Genomic DNA, 25856 nt, shown 5'->3' on the forward strand with positions numbered 1-25856 from the left:
ATTCTTGTTCCGAGGACTTTATCCCACTGTCACACTTATTATGGTTAAGTCAAAGATAAAAATTAAAAAGTAAAAAATCCTTTTTTAATTTGAATTTGCTTCATGTGTTAAATCTAGTAGTATATAAGTCTTGTCCCTAATCTGTGCTGTTTAGTTCTTACTTTTCCACAAAGCTGCATTATAGGAGTTGCTGCCAGATTATATTAGTGCACCCATATATTTATAATGAGGACATTGGAAGGACATGGTGGCATCAGAGCCTCGTGGCCTCATGCTTTGTGTTAAAGAGGCTGCAAGGCAGTTTTACCGATATGGCCTCGCATGGTCTGTCTTCAGTTTCAAACTCAAGAGATATTTTTTGTCAGCAGCAGGGTTCTAAGTGTGTGTGTGTTTGGAAAATGAGACATTTGAGTATCAGTAAGTAAGCATTTGCTGTGAAGTTGCATAATTATCTAATTACTTTTGTTGAGATTGCCAGTGAAAACACCACAGAGAGATGGAGGCACCATGCTGGTGGCTGGTGGGCAGTGGTTGGGGAGAAAGTAAGCAGTGGAACTATTTCTAACAAATTAAAAATAATGTTTATTAAAAAATAATAATGTTTATAAATAATAGTTATTTTTATCACAAGGTAAGCATTAACAAAAGAACTTTTGAGGTGCTTGTTAATCCTCATTACATGTTTATAATTTCTTTTCTTTCCACACTATAAAAAAATGAAGGTCCATGGAATTGTGCGGCGGTCCAGTTCATTCAATACAGGTCGAATTGAACATCTGTATAAGAACCCCCAGGCTCATATTGAAGGAAGTAAGTCATTTTCTTTACTAAAATTTCTTTCTATAACTTCCTGTATTATGATAAGTTATTTTCAGATGTCATTTTTCTCAAAGCCCATCAAGTTGCAATTATTTACCGGTGAATTGCCTGCATTGAATTCTATCTGCATGCTTTGAAAACCCTTCCATTGCTTGCTGCCCCTGGGCCACAGTGTCATCTTGGTTAGTCTGTTACAGGATATTGGTCAGGTGATACTGCTCAAGGGACCAAGAGTAGACATGCCTTTGATTGCCCTTCTCCAGGTGTCCTTATCCCCTCAAGTAAGATCAGGTCCATATTCTCAGAACACTCCTTTACCTTTTATGTTTGGTCTAATGTAATCAAGCCAAGTAATCTTAGTACATGTATTTAATTTTTAAAATAATTTGTGAAGACAGGTCCAAAAACAAATGGCAATCAAAACTATATTTAATTGCTTTACAGATCATTGCAGTTGCATGTTTTTTTGTTATTAAAATTGCCTGAATGTAGCCATATAGTCTACATAGCACAGTCACAGAGTTTTCTCATTTGCTCTTTACAGCAGCTCCTAAACTTGTGAGTGAAACCATTTTACAGATGAGGAAATGGAGGCAGAGGGAGGTTGTAACTTTATTGAGGTCATACACCATGTAAAAGACAGAGCTAGGACCAGGACACTGGGTTTTTAAACTCCAAGTTCAGCCGGCTCTGCTTGTCCAGTTTTTCCAGCTGGCAGGGATGATTCAGTCAGTTTGTAAAGCATAAGTCATTTTGTATTCATTTCAGAGCATCGAATACTTGGAGTTTTGGGTTACTTGTACAAGTAGTGACATCATCAGGAAGATGATCTAGTTGTCTCCACTAAAGGCTTTTCACCTTTATATTTAGTATTTAGTGCATCCTCCTTGAAAATTATGATCATTTTTGTGCAAAGTGAAGAATGGCACTACCATTGGATCTAAACATAGATTAGTATTATGTACAAATAATGTAAAGATCAAGCTAGCAAATTGCCCATCTACAATGTGTCAAATTCTTATAGTAATGAAGTCAGTGTATGGATCTACTGAGACTTAGGGTTAGAATAGGCCAGTTGTTCTTTAATCAATTTAATCAATTATGTCACTACATCACTCATTTCATGGATGGCTTAAGGATTCATGTTTATGAAGTACTTAAAAATCACCAGATAAAAGCATCTGATTCACTATTACCCAGTGTATTACAGAGTTCTTTAGAGAATATATACATTAGTGTGAGATTTTCTTTATCTGAATATCACTCTTATGTAATATACCTTACAACTATCTGGGAACCATAAGATTCATTAATTGTATAATATCTGTCTTCTGTCTTGATATGACTTTTATTTTTTAATTAATTAATCAATCTTTTATTTTTTAAATGTTTATTTATTTTGTGTGTATGAGAGAGCGAGAGAGAGAGAACACAGAAGTGGGGGACAGAGAGAATGGGAGAGAGAGAATCCCAAGCAGGCTCCTTGCTGTCCATATAGAGCCTGATGTGGGGCTTGATCTCACAAACTGTGAGGTCATGACCTGAGTTGGAATGGAGTTGGACACTTAACCGACTGAGCCACCCAGGTGCCCCTTGATATGATTTTTTTAAAACGTTCTTTTGAGTTTTTAAAAATCCTCTTTAGACATAGGCAACACATGTGAATATCTTTCTACTCTTTAGGTTCTTTAAAGATGAGAGTTATTCTCTGCTACTCCAAAACCAGTCTGGTTTTCAGACATTTAGAATATACATTTCCATTTTGATATTTTTAAAAATTGGGCTTTTGTTGTTTTCTTCTATCTGATGGTATGTTTTTGAATTCTAAAGACATGAAGTTGCACTATGGTGATCTCACTGACAGTACCTGCCTTGTGAAGATCATTAATGAAGTAAAGCCTACGGAAATCTACAACCTTGGAGCCCAGAGCCATGTTAAAGTAAGCCATTTTCACAGTCACATTTCTTTGCTATGTTCTTGAGTTGTTCTGTATTTTGTCTGTTGTTTCTTAATACAATAATACAGGCACTGCTCCTAGTCTTCAAGTTTAATTAATGAATCTGATAGAAATACTAATACTTTTTAGAAGTGTATTCTGTTATTGAATGATATAAAATCTTACTGCTAACATTAAAATAGCAGTATTCCTTTATTTTGGATTGATCTTGTAGTCTGTTCTCTGCCATTTCAAATCACATTGTGAATGAAGTGTTTTGTTAAAATATTGAAAAATGTAACTCAATAAAACTTCTATTTTAATATTAATTTTTGGTAGTGGTTATATTATTGGCTGAGAAAGTAATATTTTTGAGTTAAATAATATGTTAAAATTAACTGAATTAACTTTTTATTATAAGTAGTAAAAATCATGGGAAGAAAAGCCTCTTGTCTCCTTAGTATGATACAGCTAATGTTGATTTTTTTCCCCTTAATTCAGATTCTCTGGTAGTCTACCTACCTCTCTTTAGTTTTTCTTTCTGGAAAAAATTGCAGTAAACTGGAGTAGCCCATTCCTAGGGCTCTACTAATCTCCTTAATTCAAGTTTTTGTTATATTCACTTGAGTGAGCGAAATCTGAAGCCAGGAATGCTATGAATTCTATTTAGATATTTATTCAATCAGGATAGTGGAGCTTAGAAATAAAAGCAAATAACTCTAAGCTAAAACAGTCCCTCTCTCTCCCCCCAAATCAGAGAATCTATCAGTGATTTTTTCTGTTCAATGAATGAATTCAGCAGTCTTATTTCAGAATTGTATTCCTTTATATCCCCAACTCTGGCACAGTGGAAGCTATATGTCTCAGCTAGTTTAAGGGACAAATTATAAATTTCTAAATAAAATGAAACAGGTGTGAACATAGTGAGAGAAACATAATGGTAGGCCCAGTCTTATAATTGATATCAAATTTAAAAATAGTGTATAAATTCTCATAATGTACATTTTTCTCTCAAATATTAACCTTGACAGATAGCTACATATCAGTAAAGATGCTTCTTATCTGTGCTGTCTAGGAAAAAAATGTTTTTCCTTTCTTAATCTCTGATGATACTGTCCTGTATCCAGCATTAAGCTTTGGGCTGTGAAAATTATCAAGGTTTTTCAGTTAGAGCAGAGCTGGTTTTCTAAATGATTCTGAATGTATTTTCTCATTTTGAAAGGGTATCTTATGCATACTATGCCTGGAGAGATTATCACCTGTCTTTTCTATAGAGACATAGTGGCTCTCTTTATCACTCCAGGAATGAAGACTATTTATCCCTAACTGGAACAATCAGTCCATCTTCCACATTGTAATTTATCTAGCTGCTTTTTGGCCTTCCTCACCAAAATGAGAGTATCTTCCAGGCAAAATAGAATGTTTTGGAATGAATCCTCTGTTAATCAACTTCCTTTAGATTAAGAACTTTACTTTGTGATTCTAGATAGTTTCTTACCCCTGGGGCTATAAACTGGCATGGTGGGAAGCTAAAGGAAATTTTATGGAAATTTATTTATAGAAAGTCTTCCCCTTGTCACTTTAGAATTAAATGGATCAGGCTTCTTTTTCCAAAAAGTTCAAAAAGTTAGTTGTACTTTTCTTACTTGAGTGAGCCTGTTACTGTGTGGTTATTATTCTGGAGTGGTTGTACTGTAAGTGTAGAAAGTGTAGGAGACTGAGTTGTTTCATTCAAAGTTGCTATGTATGTGAAGTTTATCTGTTTTCATTGTGTTTTGCCGGCTTCACCTAAAGGCCAGTTAATTGGCAGAAATGGTGTCTAATTGAATATGAATCTTGCTTTGTCAGATAATTTAGCCCTTTAACAAATATTTGCATGCATGGTGGAATAGAGGATACAAAGATGTATAAATCCCACTTCTGTCACGGAGGGTCTAAACTTTTGTAGAGGTGATTTGTGGCAAGTGACAGAGGCTGGCACTAGTATCTTAGAGTCTTTAGAGAAGGGTGAGAGAGAACTTCAGTCTGAAGAGATTCAAGGAGAAGATTTAGGGAGGAAATTTGCAGACATAGTGGGAACTGGCAGTTGAAATGGAGGCAGTAATGTAAGTCTAAGAGCCAGAAGTGAGAAAACTTGGGACACATTTTTAACATGATAAGCATTCCAGATTGAGCAAAAAATTTGTTGAAAAATGGGACATAAGGCTCTGTAGATAGTTGGGCTACCTTTCAGTAGCCTCTGCATATTTAAAAAATTTTTTTTAATTTTTATTTTTGAGACAGAGAGAGAAAGACAGAGTGTGAGCTAAGAAGGGGCTGAGAGAGAGAGAGGGAGACACGGAATCTGAAGCAGGCTCCAGGCTCTGAGCTGTCAGCACAGAGCCCGACGTGGGGCTCAAACCCACGTACTGTGAGGTCATGACCTGAGCTGAAGTCTGGTGGTTAACCAACTGAGCCACCCAGGCGCCCCGGCTCTGGATATTTTTGAACATGGGGAAAATAGATTTAGAGATGAGGTTTACAGGTAAGTCTAGTGGTAGGGCTTCAGAAGAGATAGGAAGCTGTCAGATGAAGATGGCAGGAATGAAGTAGATGATACAGGATGCCTGGTAGGACAGACCTCTCTACTGATAAGATATGGGAACCAGGGAAGAGGGAAAACAAGGTTCCAGTGCCGAGGGGACCAGACAACTGCTGGTACCAATACCAGAGCAGGCATTCAAGGAGGGACTGTTGGAATCAGACAGGGTAAATGAGAAGTTCCTTCACCCTGTTTGATTCCAGGGTACTGGCAGTACTTGAAGGACATTCAGGTGAAACAAGTCATGAGGTAGTTTCAAATATGTTGTGAGAGAGACTAGGGGTACAACAAATGTAAATTCAGCTCTGGGAATTCTTGCAATGCAAGATAGCAGATAGAAAAAGAAGAGTAGAGGCCTGAAGATTGAACCTAGGGGACAGGGGTGTATTTAGAATGGGAAGAGGAAGAGTAGTCACTGATAACAGGAAAGTGGGAGATGGACATGCAGGAGGGTGGAATTGTGTCACAGAAGTAAAAATCAGGCTATTTCAAGCAAGAGGGGATATCGGCATTGCTAGATACTTCTAAAAAGAGCATTCTAGCAATATGATAGAAGAGTTAGCTAGCACAGAGGGTTTAGAAGTTGAGGGGTTATAAGGGAAATGTAAATTGAGTGGATTCTTTTCTAGAAATTTCCTGGTCTAAGGAAGAGAGCATATCTGATAGATAAGGCTCACTTTAGCATCAGCTGCAGGTTGCAGGGTGCTTCCCCAGAATTTCTGATTCATAAACTTATGTTTTTAGGACATGTTGATAATGCTGATTCTGGTCTGGGAATTTCACTTTGAGAGCCATTGTTCTAATGTTTCAGGTTTTTTGGTTTATCTATTTTTGATATGTGTCTTAAATGCATTCTTTTTAGGCCTTCTTTTTTTAATGTACCAGCTTTTTGAATTTGGTATAAAATAGTCCTGTTCCTTGACAGGTAGTGAACTTGTGTGCTTTTAAAGCCTAAAACTATACCTACGATCATGAATGATGAGAATGGAGAGTCTAAGGAGAATCTGATATACATTTATATCAAAATTCTTCACATTCACAAATCTTTTTCCGAGAAGTATGTAGTCCATGAGAAATAACTAGTATTTTAGGGGAATAGTATGAGTACAAACCGCTGTTAGGATGTCCGTTAAAAATCTGTGTTCCACGTTACTATTTCTGCTGTGAGCTAATGTCTGATTGATTATCAGTCATAGAAGGAGTGGGTGTGGGTCAGGGGCTGGTGTGATGGTAGCTGGGGATGACAGACTGCCCTGTTATTAGGGAGATGTTCCTCAGTTCCTCAACCACTCCAAGGCTCTTTGCATTGGGCTTCAGTTGTCTGCCTGTTCTTTTAGCAGCTTGTTAGGGGGTTAGGATGGGAAATATATATGTATATATATTTGAAGTGAATTCTCAGTGTTAACTTTGTAGGATTTATTGTATTCTTAGACACTAGTTTTTAAACAAAAGTTCTTTCTGACTGTGAAATGCTTGCAATAAGGTTAATTAAAATACATTTTTATTATTTGGTTTGGAGCTTTTAAGAAGGACGATTCTAATATTAGCACATTTTGTATTTTCTTTTGAATCCGTGACTTCTAGACTGGGCATTGTTTGTGTTGGCTTCTCTTTGTGCAGGATAAAGTCTTCTATCACTCTCACTTCCAGTTAATTTGCTGTGGGCTATGGTATGCTAAAAGTAAGGAAAATAAAATAATAGGAAGTTGGTCTGGTTTCCTGTAGGAAACCAATGAAGATGAAATTGGTTCTTGGAATAAACCCACAACAGTCTGGGAAATACTGACTGAAGACATTTTTCTGAATCATAAACAGAAAAATTATGACTCATGAAGTGTGGGTCATTGAGAGGCTGATTTGATCTTATGTGGGAGAAAGTGAGAGATGACGGAAATGTACTAGTTATTAAAAGTAGTTAAACCTAGCATGATGACATCATCCAAGTAGGAACAAATTATCCAATATTTAGTCCAGCCCATTTTGATGGAGAACATGTTTCAAAAGCCTGCTTTATTGTTCTTTTCTTAAAACTGTGTAAATAATAGTTTTTCAGTAATTTCTGTCTTAAATTTCTTACCTGTTCAATGTTCATTACTATTGTGATTTTGGATTTTTCCACCATTCCTCCAACTTGTTTGGTACTCTCATGTCATTCTTGAAGCTATAGTGTTGGATGTGATCTTTCTATAATAAATCTAGTCCAGCATTAGTCTTTTTTGTCTCACAGTGTCCTGTTGGAGTTGCCTTTTTTTTTTTTTCAAAGAAATGAAAATTATACAGTCATGGAATATTACAGCTAAAAGAAACTTTAGAAATGATTTCATATGGGGACCTCTGCATAGCTCAGTCGGTTGAGTGTGTCTGACTCTTGATTTTGGCTCAGGTCATGATCCCAGGGTTGTGGGTTCTCTGTGCTGAATGTGGAGCCTGCTTAAGAGTGTCTCTCCCTCTCTCTCTCACTCTTTTTCCCCCACCCTCTCTCCTTCTCCCTCTCCCTCTTCTCCTGTCCTTCGTCCCCCTTTGTATGCACGCATGCTCTCACTCTCTCTCTCTTTCTCTCTAAAATAAAAAAAAAAAAAATGATTTCATATGCTTTTCATTTTATAAATGAAGCTACTCAAAGTCACACAGCTAGTTTACTGGCCAATCCAGGATTGGAACTCAGATCTCTGTATTCTATAATTTATTTTAAGGACCATGCAAGAAAATGATTTTCTCTGCAGTAATAAATGTAATGTAAAGTAGTTCTCACCATAATTTTTTTCTTTCCCCACATACCTAAGTTTCTTCTTAAGCTTACTCTTTTCCCCCTGTGTCTTCAGTGGAGACAGAAAGTCATTTACTCTTTTTCCTTCAGTTTTGAGAAGGATTTTCAAATCCCTTCTCAGTGTTGCAGACCATTATTAAGTCTTTATCTTTTTCAAATTGAATAACTCCATAGTTTTCATTAATTTTCTAACTCTTTAATGACATTTATTTTGTTTCATGAAAGTTAGGAGGCTGTCTTTTTACCAGAAGGTAAACTAGAGCATGACCAAGTGAGCAGGAGTGGGATTCCTTGTCTGGTTGTGTGGGACCAGTCAGCAAATTGTGAACATGGAAGCACAAAGGAGCTGAGTCTAAGTTGTCCTCATGGTGGGAACTTCCAGCCCAGGAAGCTAGACAAGAAGCAGAGCTGATCGTGAGCCAAGGAGCTAGCATAGTGGCCACGCACCAAGTTAGAATTGGGAAGAGATGAGAGAAACACCAGGACAGGGAATGAAGCTGGGAATTAAAAAAAAAAAAAAAAAAAAAAAAAAGAAAAGAAAAAAAAAAAAAGAAAAAGGCATGGGAATTAGACAAGTGGCCCTTGGGAAGGGGACTGAGCTGTTTAATTACCTGAGTTAAAGACTGTCATCTCCAGTGGCTTTTTCCTGGCTTGTTCTAGGAGTTGAAATTTATAGCTGGAGAGCTGACCCTCATATTTATCTCCAGGAAGCCTAAACCTCTTGTGGCTTCTCTCATTGAGGGGAAGGGGGTGGGTGACTTGATGCATTGGAGAATTGCTTATGGTAGGAAAAGGCAGGTGCCTAGGTTGAACATCTGGTTACTGCCTGACTAACTCAGTTATAGAACAAAATAAAATTGCAACAACGTGGCCCTGTGCTGTGTAATCATAGCAAGGGTAGGGGTGGCCTATTAAAACCCAGAGCAAACAGCAGAGAGGACTGTTCTTCTGTGTCCCTGCTCATTCATTCTTTCTTTTTTCTTTTTTTTGGGGGGGGTTATCTTGGGGAGCCCTCAGGGAGGGGTGAGTAGAGCAGGAAAATGTGGGGTATAGCTTGCTGTTAGGACAGGAAATGTGAGAACATCCTTGTATGTGGATGAGAGTCTAGCTCCATGTCCCACACAATTGCATGCTAGATTTCATTAAATCAAGTTGTGTGAATGCAGCTATCTAACATGTGGTCTGGTTGCTGCCTTTTATCAAGCCCTATGCCAGCAGGATCAGGAGGAGGCTTACAGATGCAAAACAATCTTAGTGTTATCTTTCAAAAAAGATCACATGATACCACTTTGCTTTTACAAAAGACCTGAATTAGTACCTGTTATCACTAAAATAAATATGAAGAGAATTTTCACTTTTATGAACATAATAGGTCAATAGCAAAAAATCAGGTTCAGTGTTTGTTTTGTATTGAGGTGTTGTAGAGGCAGCCTGCACCCTGAGCAGTGAGAGTGGCACATCAGACTTCTTCCCCAGGAATTACATTCAGCATCTCAGCATCAAGACACCATAGGTTTGAGCAGTGTTTGTGAGCATCTGTGCTTTATCTAGACTTATTTTGTGCACCTGTTAAGCAGGATGTGTCTTAAGGTATCAGGAAAGCCTAAGAGAGGTTATTTTTTGGGTCTGGGAATGCTCAAAAATTATTCCATATAAATTAATGGTAATTGTTCCTTGCTTTCATGCCATTTTGGCTTATCAAAGTTTTCCTAGAACTGTCTACTTTTGGATAGTGGGGGAAACCTGCAGATGATCATGTCATGGGGCAGAAGGGAGGAAGGTTTTCATGGGACACTATAGGCAAGAGTTCTTAAATCAGGGATGCACATAGAATTCCTAGGACATACTCTAAAACTTTAGATCCAGGCCCACTCTAGACCCTGGGCCTTGGTGTTTTTTCTGGCTTTAGATCCTGGCCATGTTACATGCCCCTATCAAAGGTATGTGACTTTGATAGAGTGCTCAGTGCTTTTAAGCCTCCATTTAGTCATCTATAAAATGAGCACCTTCCTTCAGTTGTGGGTCCTTTCGACATGCTTCTATCTATAGTCCTTTATGCTTGCTTTTGATTGTTGATACTCTGTCCTAGATATCCACCTGCTTGTTCCCTTAACTACTCCCAACCTTTACTCAAACATCAACTCCTCAAGGCCCTCCTGACTATGCTGTTTACAATAGCAACTCCTGGGAATGGTGGCACAGTCCATCCTGAGGGGGAGGGCTAACAAATGAATTTAGTAGGAACAAAGGAGGGGGGACGGAATTGCAAATTCGCTATTCTGCTCCCCCCAACCTCCAATCCCAGTTTGCTGTTTGTCATACTTTAGGCTAACATGAGGCAAATTATTCAGGGAATCGAATGCATGAAGGTAACACAGGGAATCTACATGCCATTCATTGTTTCATCCGCCAGTGATGGAGGCCTGCCCTTTGCCACAGCAGCTGTTTGAAATTATATGCAAGAATGTTTTCCTCATTCAAATGCCTGTAGTTCCTGCCTCTGAAATGTTAACTTGTTATGTCCTATTATAAAGGGGAAAATGATGTTTTGGGCCCTTTGATTTTTATGAAGTGAGCCATAGTATTTTGAGGTGGAAGAGATCTTGGCGATGAGCCAGCTTAAGCCCTTTTTTTACAAAACACCACTTGGAACTTCCATTTGATGAGCAGCAGAGTCTACTATCTAGGCCGGAACCCAGAACTGACACCACTTGATTTTCTTGTCACACAACTGATCTAAGAAAACTGAGGTTGGAAAGGCATCACTGAAATATCAGGGGATGATAACGTAAGACTCTGATGTTTGAAGTTTTACCTCTCTTCTTGTTCCAACCACTTTAATACAGTGAAATGAAGTTTTGATACAATAGGTTTGAATTAAAAGCATTGTTTTTTCCTTAATGGAGGGAACTGGTTGTAATTGATACCATATGAGTAGTGTTTGCATAGTGAAGAAGATCCCCTAATACAACAATACAAGATGTAATGGTAGCACATAATTGATATTAATATAAAATTAGTATATAAGGAAAATAGAAATCTACAGTACTAAATCATCAGGAATAAGCACAATCTTTTTGGCTAAGATAATTCAATAATAGTTTTTATGTCAAGTGCCTGTACTGTGCTAGTGTGTAAATAAGTTTCCCTAAAAGCTATAGGATGCTAATAATATTTGCTACTTATGGAATCAGAAGTATCAATAGCTTGATAGCCAAAATGAATAAATTGTTCCTATTTGGGTACTTTTTTAAAAAAAGAAAAAGCCAAGTCAGTTATATGACTATTATCAATTAACCTATTCTATAAGATTTAAAAATAAATATTTCCATTTTAATACTACAAATATATTTTTGTCCATATATTAGTATATACAAATTATAACTCCTTATTTGGTCTCTGAAGATAACTTCTTTTGTTTAGCAGATAAATAAATTAATATAGGCTTATATATTTTGTGAGGTTTAAAATAAGTTCTTGGGGCACCTGGGTGGCTCAGCTGGTTGAGTGTCCGACTTTGGCTCAGGTCATGATCTCGCAGTTCAGGAGTTTGAGCCCCACATTGGCTCTGTGCTGAAAACTCAGAGCCTGGAGCCTGCTTCAGATTCTGTGTCTCGTTCTCTCTTGGCACCTCCTCCCCCGTCCCACCTTGCTTGCACTCTGTCTCTGTCTCTCAAAAATAAACATAAAAAAAAAAAAAGCTAGTTCTTTCATTTTCATGTGGAATTCCCTTTTTATATGTAATTCTTTTGTGTGCTCACAGCAGCATAAAGTCACCCTAATTGTTAACGATTATGAAGGTACCTTATGGGCAGAAGGCTTTACCTGGTAAAGAGCAATTAATACAACTTTGAGAATCTGAGTATTAATAAGGTGTGTTTGCAATTAGGCCTAATATCCATGCCTTCAGTGGTGTGTCTGTTTCTGGAAAAATTAGCTCCCTTACAAGTGAAGTGAGCAAGATGAATGGAGCAACTACTGGATGCTCTTACTCTGTGTAGATAGTTGGCTTGCGTGATACAAATCTCTACTTTTAAGTAAAGTTGCATTTTGTATGTTTTTGTTCCATAGCTCCATTTCTTTCTGATTGATTCTGTTGATCATCACCCATGTGGGCACAGTCCCCATGATATTTAATAATTTGGTAACCACTTTAGTTTGTTACAAGGAAATTGTAGTATAAAACCTTTTCATTTTATAATTTAATGTTTAAGCTTACAGCGTATAAACTCCTCTAATGTAAATATGGCTAATCACTTCCTATGGTTCTTAGAAGGAAGTTTAGCATTTTTTATCTTATATTCATGAGGGTAGAGCAGGACTTTATAATGCTTGTGGGCCTCTGTGTGTCATCTGGCTCAAATTCTTTCTGGAAGCCTGTTACAGATTTGAGCAATTGAATTCAAATCTAAAACCACTTAAAAAGTCCTTTATAGTCCATTAAGAATTTATATGAGAGAGAACACTCTATGAAAGTTCTCCTCTCCCTGTTCAAACAGATTGTTCTGTTTTATTAGATCTAGGTGGTATTGTAATTTTGATAACAGCTAATAACGTTTGGAATCTTGCTTATAATTAGTAGACCACACAAAGGTATGTTTGTTGGGTTTTGCACTCTTAATCCACTTATTATTAAATAAAATCCAGAGTATTATTTTAGCTTTGCAATAATTAAACTAAAATTAATGCAAATAGGTAAATGTTTATCTTAATATCAATTTCTAGATATATTTATAAGTACAAATAGTAAATAGTGTAGGTACTATGCGTGAAACTTTTTGTTTTGGATTTTTAATGATGAAAACTTTGGATTCCCAATTAGATTGAAATGTGTAATTTGTATAAATTAAGATGTAGACATAGATAATAATTTAATATCACAGTTAGATGTATCTGTCATCCCAATCCTCAAAAAACCCCACAAAACACTTGTGTGTAAATTTAAGAATTTAAACTTAATCATTCTTTTAAGCACCTCCTATGGCCTGGTATCAAATATAATTCCTACTATATCCTTTTAATACAAGTGGAGTTTATAAAATTCTCTTTGTTAAATGTAGATCCTTAAAATTGGTATAGTAAAATAAAATGAAACCTTTTGTGTTTAAAAAAATGTAATGCTTAAAATCATTTTTATTTCTATTTAAGTTGTTAGGTATTGGATACCTTACAAGTGCCAAAAAGAAGTAAATTGTGAGAAAATTGCTGTAATTTAGATTTCAATTTTTTGAAAAATGTCTACGCTACTGTTTTTAGTAAAATTCATACAATGTGTACATCGTTTATGGATGTTAATAAAAAATCATCCGTGATGAATTTAAGTTTGCTTTCTTTACAAGTAAATATCCATAAAGGCTTGGTTGGGCTTCTTAAACAATGTTGTTTGTCATTAGAAAAACTTAGACCAAAAATTCCTTAAAAAAAATGTTGAATTTTAAACAATGAGCTCAACTTATGTATAATTATAGTGTTGATTAAAATGAAATGTTCTCCAGATGACAAATATTGTGTTAGTAGCAATTATGCAGTTATTGTAAATGGCAGATTGTCAGAGGTAAGGCAGTCAGTGTGAGCTTTTCATTTTGTTTGGTAAATCAGGGTAAAACCTTTTCCTGAATCTCCTTTCTAGTCCCACCCCCATACACTTTAGTTGTGTCAGTTGTTTTTTGTTTGTTTTTTTTCATGTTTATTTATTTTGAGGGAGAGAGAGACAGAGTGCAAGCCGAGGAGGGGCAGAGAGAGAGGGAGACACGGAATCCAAAACAGGCTCCAGGCTCTGAGTTGTGAGCACAGCGTCTGACGCAGGGCTCGAACTCACAAACTGTGAGATCAAGACCTGAGCTGAAGTCAGATGCTTAACTCACTGAGCTACCCAGGTGTCCCAGTTGTGTCAGTTTTTTTAAATGTCTTCTAGAAATCAATAGTAAAATGTCTTCTAGAAATCAATAGTATTGACAAACATATAAGGGACATTCTTTAGGACTATTAACACATATAATTAATCCTGATTGGAAATATCAATCTTTACCTTTTACCATGCAGATTGTTAAATGGTTTAGTAGAGGAAAGTTTTGTTTGTTTGTTTTGCTTAGGTTTCCATACGGCTCACACTGGAGTGATTTTGTTTGTTGTTTTGACACTGACATTTGTCAGGACAATTCAGAGCCATCAGCACCACTAAGGAGGAGGTTGAGAGGCTCTTCAGTATTCTGATGTATTTCTCTGTCTTCCCTAGAAAAGAAGGATTTGAGTGTTTGACAGACAGTGGTTAATTAGTAGATCACAATATTTGAATTATTGGTAGTTTAAATAATGTGAATAAATACTTTTTTATCTCGTTGCTTTGCATTCGCTTTGTATTATTATGAAAGTGTTTTGGGTTAGTGATCTTTTCAGCGTATCACTTGGCAAGATTATTTAGATTGCAGTTTTGCAAAAATTAATTTATTGTAAATAATTGACTTAAAACTTCACCTTTTCTTGTCATTGTTTCATTTCTAAACATAACTCTGTAGAAGTTGCCATATTAGCTAAAATTTATTGACAGTAATAATGAAAAAAACTATTGGTTTTGGTTTATGTTAAATAATGTATCCTCACTACTCTTTCAGTGTTAGAAAGTTGTTGTACAAAGACATAAATAGAAATTCCTGGTAAGCTTCGGCATTTTTGTGGGGAGGCAAATTATTCCTGAAGCTTCCGTAGTCATCTGTCTAGATTAGAGCCATGTTTCTTTTTGGAACAGGGGAGGTTTCTGGTGCATGGAAGATTGTTGTGCTCTTTTATACACATAGATGGCAGCAAAGTGTTACAGACAGCGGAAGTCAACCTTGTACTTCTAATGAAAGATGAATGACAATATAAACTGACTTCTATCAACGTAGCTGCCTGTGTCCTGTAGTTAAACATAAAATAAGAAAGAAAGCCACTATTGATAACACAAGAATATAGGAGAATGAAGAAGGCTATGAGAAGCTATAGTACACTGAATTTCTGGACAAATCCCAGGTGGGGAGGCTTAATCTTTTAAGGTATGTCATCCACTCCTGTAAGATGATAGAAATCAGCTAAGATAATATGCATGTCAAAATAAAGAGACCGCTAAGGACTGAGGGGCGGTAGGGAAAGAGGGAAGTAAAAGAGAAACTATATACAAGTTGCAGCGGCTAGTAATGGCCTGCTGCCTGAGGGTACTGTAGAGTTTGGCCTGCATGTCTCCTTCTTAGTTAAGCAAGTTACAAAGAGGAAATGTCAGTCCACGAATCAGACAAACATTCCATGGGAACATTTGCTCAAATGTCAGCATTTTAGAAAATAGAACTGCAGTCTGTTATGGTCTGGTCCCCACACTGGATTTTCTATTAAACACACTGGTGCAGATATATATTTCTTCAGAATGGATTTACAATTAAGAAGTCATTTTATGTCTTAATTAGCATTCCTATATAATGACATAATCACTATAAAAGATGACAGTCATCATTATAATTAATATTTAATATGTGTCTGTTTCTGAGGACCTTTCTGTGGCTTCCCACAAATTTCCAAGGTAATTTTCAAGTTGTAGAATTGAATTTGGTGAAATCACAGACATGAGGATCTAATGAAGTAAAATCGTATTTATTAGAAACCTGAGATATGGAGGCAAGTTATAAAAAAGCAATTTGTAACATGTCCTGAACTATCGAGTCATGTCAGTATCTTACTAGTTATAAATATAATAAGGGTTCCTTAATACCTCTAATGTAATGGTAATGTTGTTCAAGAAAACATTTCCGTACTCTTTAGTTTTTTTTCTGATCTAGTCTCATGCGATTTAGTACCACAGACTAATCTCTGTGTCACAAAATTGATTCCAAAGGTGTGTATAACAACTTGCTCAAATGCAGTGTCTGGCAAGTCTCTCTTGTGACAGCAACTTATTTCTCACATAATTATTTTTTTAGTAAATTTGATATCTTAACAACCCTTCCCCTCATTTCGGGGTTCAAAAAATAACACTTAATATAATTTATTTCTCATACTTAATAAAGGCTTACTTGAGAGTATATTGCCATTCACTCTCTAGCCGCTTCAAGCAAACGAGGTTAGAAGGGAATGTGGTTTCCCAGGGTGTGCGGTGGTTTCCAGCCCCATTTGCTGTGCACTGTGATGGGCCTCAATGTTGTTTTAATGAAGCATAAAACATATAACGGTGGTTGCTTGTTACTTATTAATGATTAAATGGTTATACTCTGTCATATCAGTAGAAAAAGAATATACCCCCATATATATATTCTATTAAAAAAATCTATTTTGTTAACTTAAGTTTGTGTGCACAGATAGGTCTGTGTTACTCTCAATTTTTTAGTTGTGAGCTGTATAAATACAAGAGCTAAAAAAATTATGAAAATTTGAATTTTATTAATTTTGTGGGCTCTCAATTAATTAAATAGATTTTTATAAGATGAACTTTCACAGTCATACAGTTCTTAAAACCAAAGTCAAGGATGTTCCAATTAGTCACAATTACATATAAATTTCTTTATAAATCGTTATCAAAATATCAAATATGTTTTCTTTATATTTATATATAAATATAATTTTTTTAGATTGACATCTGCTGTTTGGAAACAACTTTCAACTAGAATATAATATGTTTTGCAGGTTGACAGCATACTTTTTTTCATATTTTTTGTCCCTTTTTGGCAGTATTAGATTTAGGCTGTGTGCTTTTTCTTAATGGGATAGTATCATGCAGATTATTTATGTGACCTTTTCACTGCTGCAGTTTTCATAAAAAGGGCAGTGTTGCAACACCACTTCCTCCAACTTCTTGGTTTCAAAGAATCATACCTAAAAGTAGGCAAATCTAACAGAAGAACATTGTTTTAAAGCTTTTTTAAAACCAATATATTGATTTTTGTTAATATTAGCATTGGCACATCAATTTTTCTTGATAAAATGTTTGTAAATATTTTACATAAATAATTAAATGTTGAATGATTAGAATTTTAAAAAATTGCTTATAACACTTTAAATGGATTTTAGAAGGATGCACTTTATAAATAATTTTTGATGTACTTTTTAAACTAGAAAAATAGATCATGTATGGGTTGTAGAGGTCTTCCAAAATTTTATTGGCATCTTATAACCAATTATAATTTGTGATGGCTTTACATTTGTAAAATGACTAAATCCTATAAAATCTTAGATATTTGCAAATAATATAACAGTAGCTTATGTTATACTGGTCTTGAAGATTTCTGTTTCTTAATTATATTAACTTTTATGTAATTAGTTATGTAGGATTTAAATTGAACAAAAAGTAGGCTGCACTCTATTATTTGGAATTATGCTGTTAAAATATTTGTGTTTATAATTCTTAGCTTTTCATTCTTATTATGCCCAAACTGTGCTTTTTTAAAAAAAAAATCTGATAAAAGTATTTTAAAGTATATAAATATTCAAAAATTATTTAAATTGATAGATGAGATAGACTATAATCCCAAAACATATTTTCTCGTGTAACCATTGTTTTTTATGAAGTATTAATAATTAGTAGAAAAATTAATATAAATGCCCTGAAGTCCAGTTTTGGCTCCAAATTTATCCATTTAAAAATTATTTTTTCTTTTTTATAGATTGCATCTTTATTTTTGTATTGAACAGTTAGATTCATAAATGTATTACCTATAGTTTGTATCCTTTGAGGGATGATTTTTTTAGATGTGATACGCTCTCTCATATTGTGGGAGATTCTTTTATATCTTTAGTGTTCTCTCTCTCCCCCTGTTTCTTTCTCAGTTTCTTCTTGAGGATTCTACTTATCAAGTTGAACATCTTTTATGATGATGAGTCTTGGTGGTGCAACTTTATTGGCATAAGATCCAGAGACTAATCCATAAAACACAATTACAGAAGTCTCCAAAGTATAAAATATTAACTTGTCATTTTTTGAGTTTTCCCTTTTGACAAGCTTCATTGATTTTTCTTTTTCTTGCTTTGTATGTTTTCTGCTGTGCTAATTCTGGAAGAATTTATAGATGTCATTATGGGAAAATATGTATTTTAACTGACAACATAAATATCTTGGTTATATAATTACCTGGTCAGAGATTTTAAGTTACAAACCGGTAAAAAATCATTCTTTATAATGTAGCATAAATTATACTTTGTATTTTCAGTAAAAACTTGTTAGTGAATTTGAACACTTTTTTTTTTAAAGAAATCTCAGTGTCAGTTGACATGCTCATGAAATATTTAATAGAAACAGTGCAGTTTAATTTTATCTTCTTTTATGATAAAATACTGGTTTACAGAGAGTTGACTCATCTTACTCATTTTTTTGCATTCATTGAAAACTTTTAATGAAATCAATTTTCTGGATGAGATTTACATTTCTATGTGTAAAACAACAAGTTCAGAGATTTAGTGCTTCCCTTTGCTTTTTAGGGGCATTTCATTTTCTCTACTGTAGTAATCTTAATTCCAGATGTTAACACATGGCATTCATGTAGTGTTCTAATTACGTTTGTTTATTATTTTTTTTAAATATTAGCTCTGTGACCTGATGCTATATGTGGTATCTTGATTTCTCAGTTATATAGATTTTGTTGTCATTTAGTGTATATTTGCAATCTTCCATGTGTATTAAGTAAAGACATGTTTGTTGCTACATATTAAATCTCTTACTGAATAGTCTTGTAGTTTATTTAAATTGTGTTGTGACTTGAGACCTTTATGTATACAGCATCATAAAATTAAATAAAATAGTTTTTTGCATATAGAGATAGCTTAATGAAATATCACCATAATGATGAAAAATTGATTGTTGGAACTTTGAAGACACTAAGAACACATACTTAAACGTGACTAATGTCTGAAAGTTCTTTTAGATATTTGTAATAAATCTGTAAGATAACTACATGGTTGACACATGAACTAAAGATTTCACCATATTGACAATTGAGATTGTATATTTAACCCATTTTTAATTATATAATTATTCTCTGATTTAAGCTTCATTGATCATACATGTGATGGGCATATTAAAATGTAAAACATTCTAAGTACTGGTATAGGGCATTTTTTCTTTATGAAGAGAAGTAAAAAGAATTGGACTTGTCAAATTTTTTTTAGTCATATAAGAGCAAAACTTCTGAACAAGACATGTAACTTATCTGGGCCTCAATTTTCCTCATCTGTAAACAGGGTTTGAGACTTTTTGGGAAGTAAGGAAGAGTTAGGTTATGTGCTCTTGAAGATCTCTTTCAGACCTAAAACCTTATGATTCTGTGATTTATTTTTGCAGTGGTATTATTGCTTATTGATATAAATTATGTGTCTTGTCTAATGTAAATATAAATGTTAAAAATTAATGATGAAAACTTCAAACAGTCTCTTTTAAAAACTAATTTTGGGCAAGATTCAATTGACAGATTTTATTATATAATGGTTTTCTCAAAAAATATTTGACATACTCATTTAAAATGGGCTTATACCTTTTTAAGAATTTAATACAGAATAGTGGAAACTCAGGGATGGAAAAAGCATTATAGTCCATTTTGTCGGAAAGTACAGACTAAAATTGAGTGCTTTGTAAATTGTTGATCACACTGTTACCATGGGTCTATCTTATCTAGAAAAAATTAGTATGTGAATATTTTCTTTGAAACAGAAAAAAATAAGTTGGTTTTCTGAATAATACATGCTAAGTTTTCTTACATGTAAATATGTATATGCATTTCCATAAATTGATTCTGAGGTATATAAATAAATTTAGGTATATAAATAAAATTAGGTACTATACAGTGTTAATTTGTTTCTATATTTTGCTTTAGTAGTTATGTCTTAATTTCTGAAAATTTGTAGACAATTGCAGTAGAATGAATCTGTTGTGCCCCAAATTTGGTCATAAAGGAAAAACCAACCAACCAACCTATGTTCATGCCCTGAGTGTATTGAATATGCAGTTTGTGATTATGGAAACTAAGCTTCTAAATATTGTAAGTACATTTCATTAAAGTACAACCTCCCATAAATTTGTGTTTAGTGACATTACTTTTGGGGGAAAGGGGAGGGATTATGGTTGGAGTAGTTAAGGTTGAAGTATGTTTGGTTTTTAGGGTAATAGAGTTTGCCACTTATCAGTATTGGCTGCTCTATTAAATGTATGCTAAATTGGAGTTTATAATGTAAAATGTAGTGGTCAAATATATAAATGAATTTAGAAAACAAAAAGTGAAAGTTTAAAAAAACTTAAAAGATGTGTCTTTAAAAGATATTCAGTAGCAAAGTCCAAATTCACCATCTGGAAGAAAAAATATAAATTAAAAGTTTTAATTTCCAAGGTGTTCATTTTTTGTTGATTTTTTATTTTAATAAGGAAGTGCTATATAAGGAAGTGTTTATAAAATTCATTAAAAAATACTACATAGTAATCAAAGCATGTCTTCTCCTCTTAGCTTTCATTGTATTTAAATATTGTATTCCCAGTGAAAGAGTACAAAATTATAACCAGCATAGAGTAGGTTATTTTTAATTATTCAGATTTCTTTTCTGTTTAGGGGCATTTTATGTATTCAAGGTGGCAAACTTGTTTTTAGGTTGTTTTTTCAAGCTTTTATCAGTCTTTTATTCATCCCAATTAGGGCATTCCTAAAATATTTACTCTGAGCGCTTTGTATTAGTTTTCTTATATGACATTTGGAAATCTTAAAAGTTTTGTGCAGTGATTACTATAAGTGTAACTTAAATAACTCAGATACGTAAAAGTTAGATTTTCCCCCACCTCTCTTCTATGCAGTTACCATAAGGATTTAAGAATTTGTGTCTAAATGAAGTTATAAATTATATACAAATTCTTAGATTGGACTTTGTCTTTTGCTATTTACAATAAAAGCTTAAAATTTTTCAAACAGATTACTTTCTTTGTGACTAAATTTTCATTATTTGAAGAATAATTACAAAAATAACTTATTTGTAATTTTCTTAATATCCTACCTTTTTTGTTTTTACTAATATAAGGGAATATTTAATCAGCTTTACTTTTGATAGCTAATTGAAGTTTTTTTTTTAAGCTATGATACAAAATTGGAAATATACCTGAAAATTAGTTATAGACTCTACTTAATGGCAACAGTTTATTTATTTGACATTTCTTTTGTTATCACTATCTTAACCATCTAGATTGGTGACTGCCTTCTTCTAACTGGAAGATCCTAGTCTAATTCCTTCCTTTTACATATTAGATAACTGGATCACAAAGAGATGAAGCTCCTTGCCTTTGGTTGCCCTAGGTCAGGCACAGCTAGGTTATGTGGGGACTAGAGTTAAGTCTTTCTCTTTATTTGGAGCTAAATCTTCTCTACCCATTGCCTCTCACTTGCTTTGTCAAAGTATGACATGGATGGATTGCTTGGAATTCTTTCAAAGCCTTTCCTGTGTAATAATGATGGCAAAGATTTCAAGCATTTGTCAGGGGCCACTAATACATGTTGTGACAGCAGTTTAAGGGGGGAAAGGTGGATTTATTACTAATAAAACATTAAAACTCTTATATTTTAAAGCCAAACATAATTTACATTCAGTTTTACCCCTCACTGCTCTACCTGTCTATTTTTGATTTAAACTGCCACCCTCTTTCTCGTCCCGGCAACATTCATCCTCCTCCTAGCCATCCCCCACATCGCCACCCCTTCAGGAGATAGGTGGGAAAGCTGGGGTTGTTAAAGTGCTTTGACTAGAACCATCTGTTTTTGCTCTCTCCTAAACACAATAGAACAGGCATTATTCCATTGGGTGGGGGCTATGTATATTCCTATCTATAATAATAAAATATAAAAAATAAGAAAAGTTTCAGATTCTAAAAAAATCCAGTGATATGTAAACAGCTTCTTTTGGACTTCTGAATATTCTTGCAATTCTTTTGTCCATTTATGATCTGGAACTAGCGAACTTGCATGCTTTATTTTTCCTTTTCCTTTCAAATAGCATTATTTTCTTTGTATTTTGCTCAGCGTGACAACGTTAAGATGAAACTTGTTAAATAGATCCACATTGTCTATCAATATATACACATTATGTATCCCTCTTTAGTAACTAGCTTTTTTTTTAAAAAAAAGGCAAACTTATTCTTTGATTTTTAAATATATAGACATTTAGAAATATGGAACTTGCACTCACTAATTTAAATGGTCTCTAGATGTATATACATACACAACTAGAATATAAAGTTGATTTTGGCTTTTTATGGCATGTGTTCATTGTGACTTGATTGGGATTTTCATGAGATAACTGTACTTCAGAACTGTTGCCCATCTGCTTGAATTGAGAACCTCAAGTAGATTTTTACTGTTCTCAGGCTAGTGAGAATTATTTGTTCCCCTTGCTTTTGATTAGTCCTAGAATTATTGAGCAATATGTGAACTTCACAGCAAGAGAATCTATTGAAGTATTTTTTTAGAACTGCCATACATTGCTCTTAATGATTTTGAATTGCACTTGACCTAGTAACAGCTGTTACCTAACTTGTCTTTTTCCATAAAATGGCAAACCATTGATGTAGTGGTTTCCACTACATCAGTGAACATGAAGATTTTTATTTCTGAAACAGACACTGTGAATATTTCCTTTAACTGGTTGTGCTTAAACTGTGCTCAAGTTTACAAGTATGTTGTATTTTCTTAAAATATAAGTAAATTCTAGTAATAAAAGAAAAGTGAGATAAATACACACACACATATTTTATTTGGAAATCCCAGAACACATTTTATTTCTCTGTACAGATAATATGCTGCTTCAAGACAACCTGATGTATAAAAACCTTAATTTGAAAACAAATTATAATTATCATTTTTAGCTATAAAATGAGTATTTACTTTATAGTAATAAAATAGTTTATTTCAGTGTTCTTTTTAATACATCGTGTTACTTTACCAAATATTAAAATGTATCCTTTTATTCTGTAAATTAGAGGACTTTATGTAATATCATGGCTTTATCTCTGATTTGTAGTAGAGTTGAACCATCGGTATATTTATTAGATATTCTGGTGTTCCTTTGTGTGAAATGCCTTTTATTATCCTTTGTCCATTCTTTTCTCCTACCATTTTTATTGCTGATATATAGGCATTCCTATAAATCTTTTATCAGTTATGTATGTTGCAAATACATTCTTCTGGTTTGTAACTTCTGTGCTAATTTTGTGGTGCCTTCACTGAGCATGAATCTTAAATTTTTTTGAGGTCGAAGACTTTCTTTTTGGTATACTTTCTGTGCCTTGAGAAATCCTCTTTTGGATAGCATGATTTCTATTAGGTTCCACAAATGTGTGGAATTTTCAGCTTCTTTAAAAGTTGTCATCTACTACATCAGGATTCATACACTAGATTGAGTTAGACCAAATGACCTCCAAGTTTCCTTCCAGCTCTACAATTCTAAGATGTAGATGGATTAAAATAAAGGGTTATGTAGTATAAAATACATACCAAATTTTCAAGAAACACATTGTATTTCATTGAATCTAAGATACTACTGATTTAAGATGTATCATTATTTTATTTCACATACCATTAGGAAAAGATAAGCTTTCCTAATTAAACTATGACATAATTCTTTCTTTCCACTTAAAATGCTTTTATTTTCCACTTATAGAAAAGCTTACTCAGATTTATTGAGACATATTTATATCATATTTTACTCTTGTGCACGTATCGAAAATAAAAATATAAGTGAAATAAATTGGTTACTCTGCAAGAAAACACGGAATTGTAGACATTCCTCCAGGACAAGTGTCTGCTTAATTTAATACCAAACTTGTGCCCCACTCCATATTTTAGTTCCTTTCTATGTACAATAACTTTTTGTTTTAATGCTGATAGTGTAATTAAAGGTAAGATATATAATACCTGCAGTGCTCCCTCTTTAACTGGGGCAACAAGAGCATGAACAGTGGTGACCAGCTGTGCACATGTTTAGTCACTGACAGCTACAGCATGACTCGCACTTGGCTGATCACAGCTCTAGATTGTAAGGTGCAGCCTGGTTTTGGACATATTAAAATGTGAAAAATGTCCTCTGTTAAATGTATGATATTCTGTGCTATGTTGGAAAGCTAGTTGCATGTGTTTAGTGCTTTGAGGGAGTATGCCATCTGTTTTCACAGTTTCCAAATTACTGGAGCAAATAACCATTTTTCTTATTTTTAATGAGAAAATTCCATGTGGGATTCTGTTTTATTTTCAGTGTTGGTTAGTTGTGGTGCCTGTACCAGACCTTAGTTGGCTTAACAAATCATGGAATCTCACAGTTAGAATAGATTTTACAGGTAGTCTATTGTCTTTTATATAGTGCAGGAATCTTTTCTATAGCTTCCTTGACTGTATATGATCTCATTTATGCTTCTGTCTGGACACTCCCGTTCATGGAGCTGGCTGCCTTCACCAGCAGCCCGTTCTATGCTTGGACTGCTTTCTTGTCAGAAAGATCTCTACATTAAACCCAAATCTGCTTCTTTCTGATTCTCTATGCCATTGATTTTAGTTCTCTGTGACCCCCAAACTACACCAAAGTGTCTATCCCTCTTTTTATGTAACTTCCTCTCGAATTTTTGAATATAGTTTTAAATAGCTTTAAATCTCTTCTTTTCTCTCTTGGTGCTTGGTTTATTGGTATCCCTTGTAGTATGTGGGTTTAGTGAAACATATGGCACTCCAGGGCTACCATCTTCTCTTTTTGTGCAGTCTAGAATCATATTTTGCTTTCTTGGCAGTATACATGTTTCCTTCAGCCTTATTTTTATGCTTTAACATTTGGACCCAGTGAAGCCTTCAGATTACCTTTGTTAAATTACCATCTTGTAGGTATAAGTTAAAATTTTCCAGTCTGTAGTGTTTAAACAAATTAATAGCTTTATTCTGTTTTACATTGTTCATTATAATTGTAATCACTTCTAGGTATCATTTTCTAATGTGCTCAGCGTGTTTCCTAAGCCTGTGTCCACTTCACTGATGTGTATTTTGAACAGATGTGAGCAGAGCCCTTGCTGCATCTGACAGAATCTTCCCTGTGCAGATGTGTGTTGACACTGGTCTTTAGCTTCCTTCAGGAGTGCTCATTTAGCCAGGTTAGAATCCCTGCTGTTTTCTCAAAACAAGGGCCTGCATTTCATTATCCTCTCTACATGAAGACTTGAAGATTATTGGGAATTATCAGAGGACTCTTTCTTGAGAAATCCGTATTCTACTCTAAGTACTGTTTTTCCATTATACCAGGACTTTTAAATTGTTTTGAATGAAAAAAAATTTTTTAGTTACAAAAGTAACAGCATTAGAAGAAATTTGGAAAACAGAAAATAGTTAACCTAAAATCTTAACACTGGAACCTACATTTTGCTGTGTTTTTTTCTGTTTTCATTCTTGGTCTGTTCATTTACATGGAATCATAATATGCATTCAATTTTTCATCTTTTTAGCTTTTTTTAATATTTGCTCGTTTGTGTGTTTGTTTGGAATCTCTATACTCAACCCAACATGGGGCTTGATCCCACAACTCCAAGATCAAGAGCTGCATGCTCTTCCGACTAAGCCAGCCAGGAGCCCTGCATCTTTTTTAGAATTAAAACTTTATAAAATGGTTCTTTTTGTTTTTCACAGTAAACATTCAGTGACTGCATAATCTTACAAGAGTCTTTCAATTTGAATAATCTTGCTGAATGTTTTCTTAACTTTATATTTATATTAATTAAGCATTATAATTAAAATGCTTCTTG

General features: G+C 34.2%; 1 protein-coding gene across 3 annotated transcripts in view; it reads left to right on the forward strand.

The window, feature by feature from the left end:
* Positions 1 to 25856, forward strand: part of GMDS (GDP-mannose 4,6-dehydratase) — a 623719-nt gene that overhangs the window by 154120 nt on the left and 443743 nt on the right. For all 3 annotated transcript variants that reach the window (XM_042938088.1, XM_042938090.1, XM_042938089.1), the window contains 2 exons: positions 723 to 810; positions 2650 to 2759. In XM_042938088.1, coding sequence (XP_042794022.1) covers positions 723 to 810; positions 2650 to 2759 — 198 coding nt within the window. The remainder of the gene's footprint in view (positions 1 to 722; positions 811 to 2649; positions 2760 to 25856) is intronic.

This window comes from Panthera leo, chromosome B2 (assembly GCF_018350215.1).
Source record: "Panthera leo isolate Ple1 chromosome B2, P.leo_Ple1_pat1.1, whole genome shotgun sequence".
NCBI lineage: Eukaryota > Metazoa > Chordata > Mammalia > Carnivora > Felidae > Panthera > Panthera leo.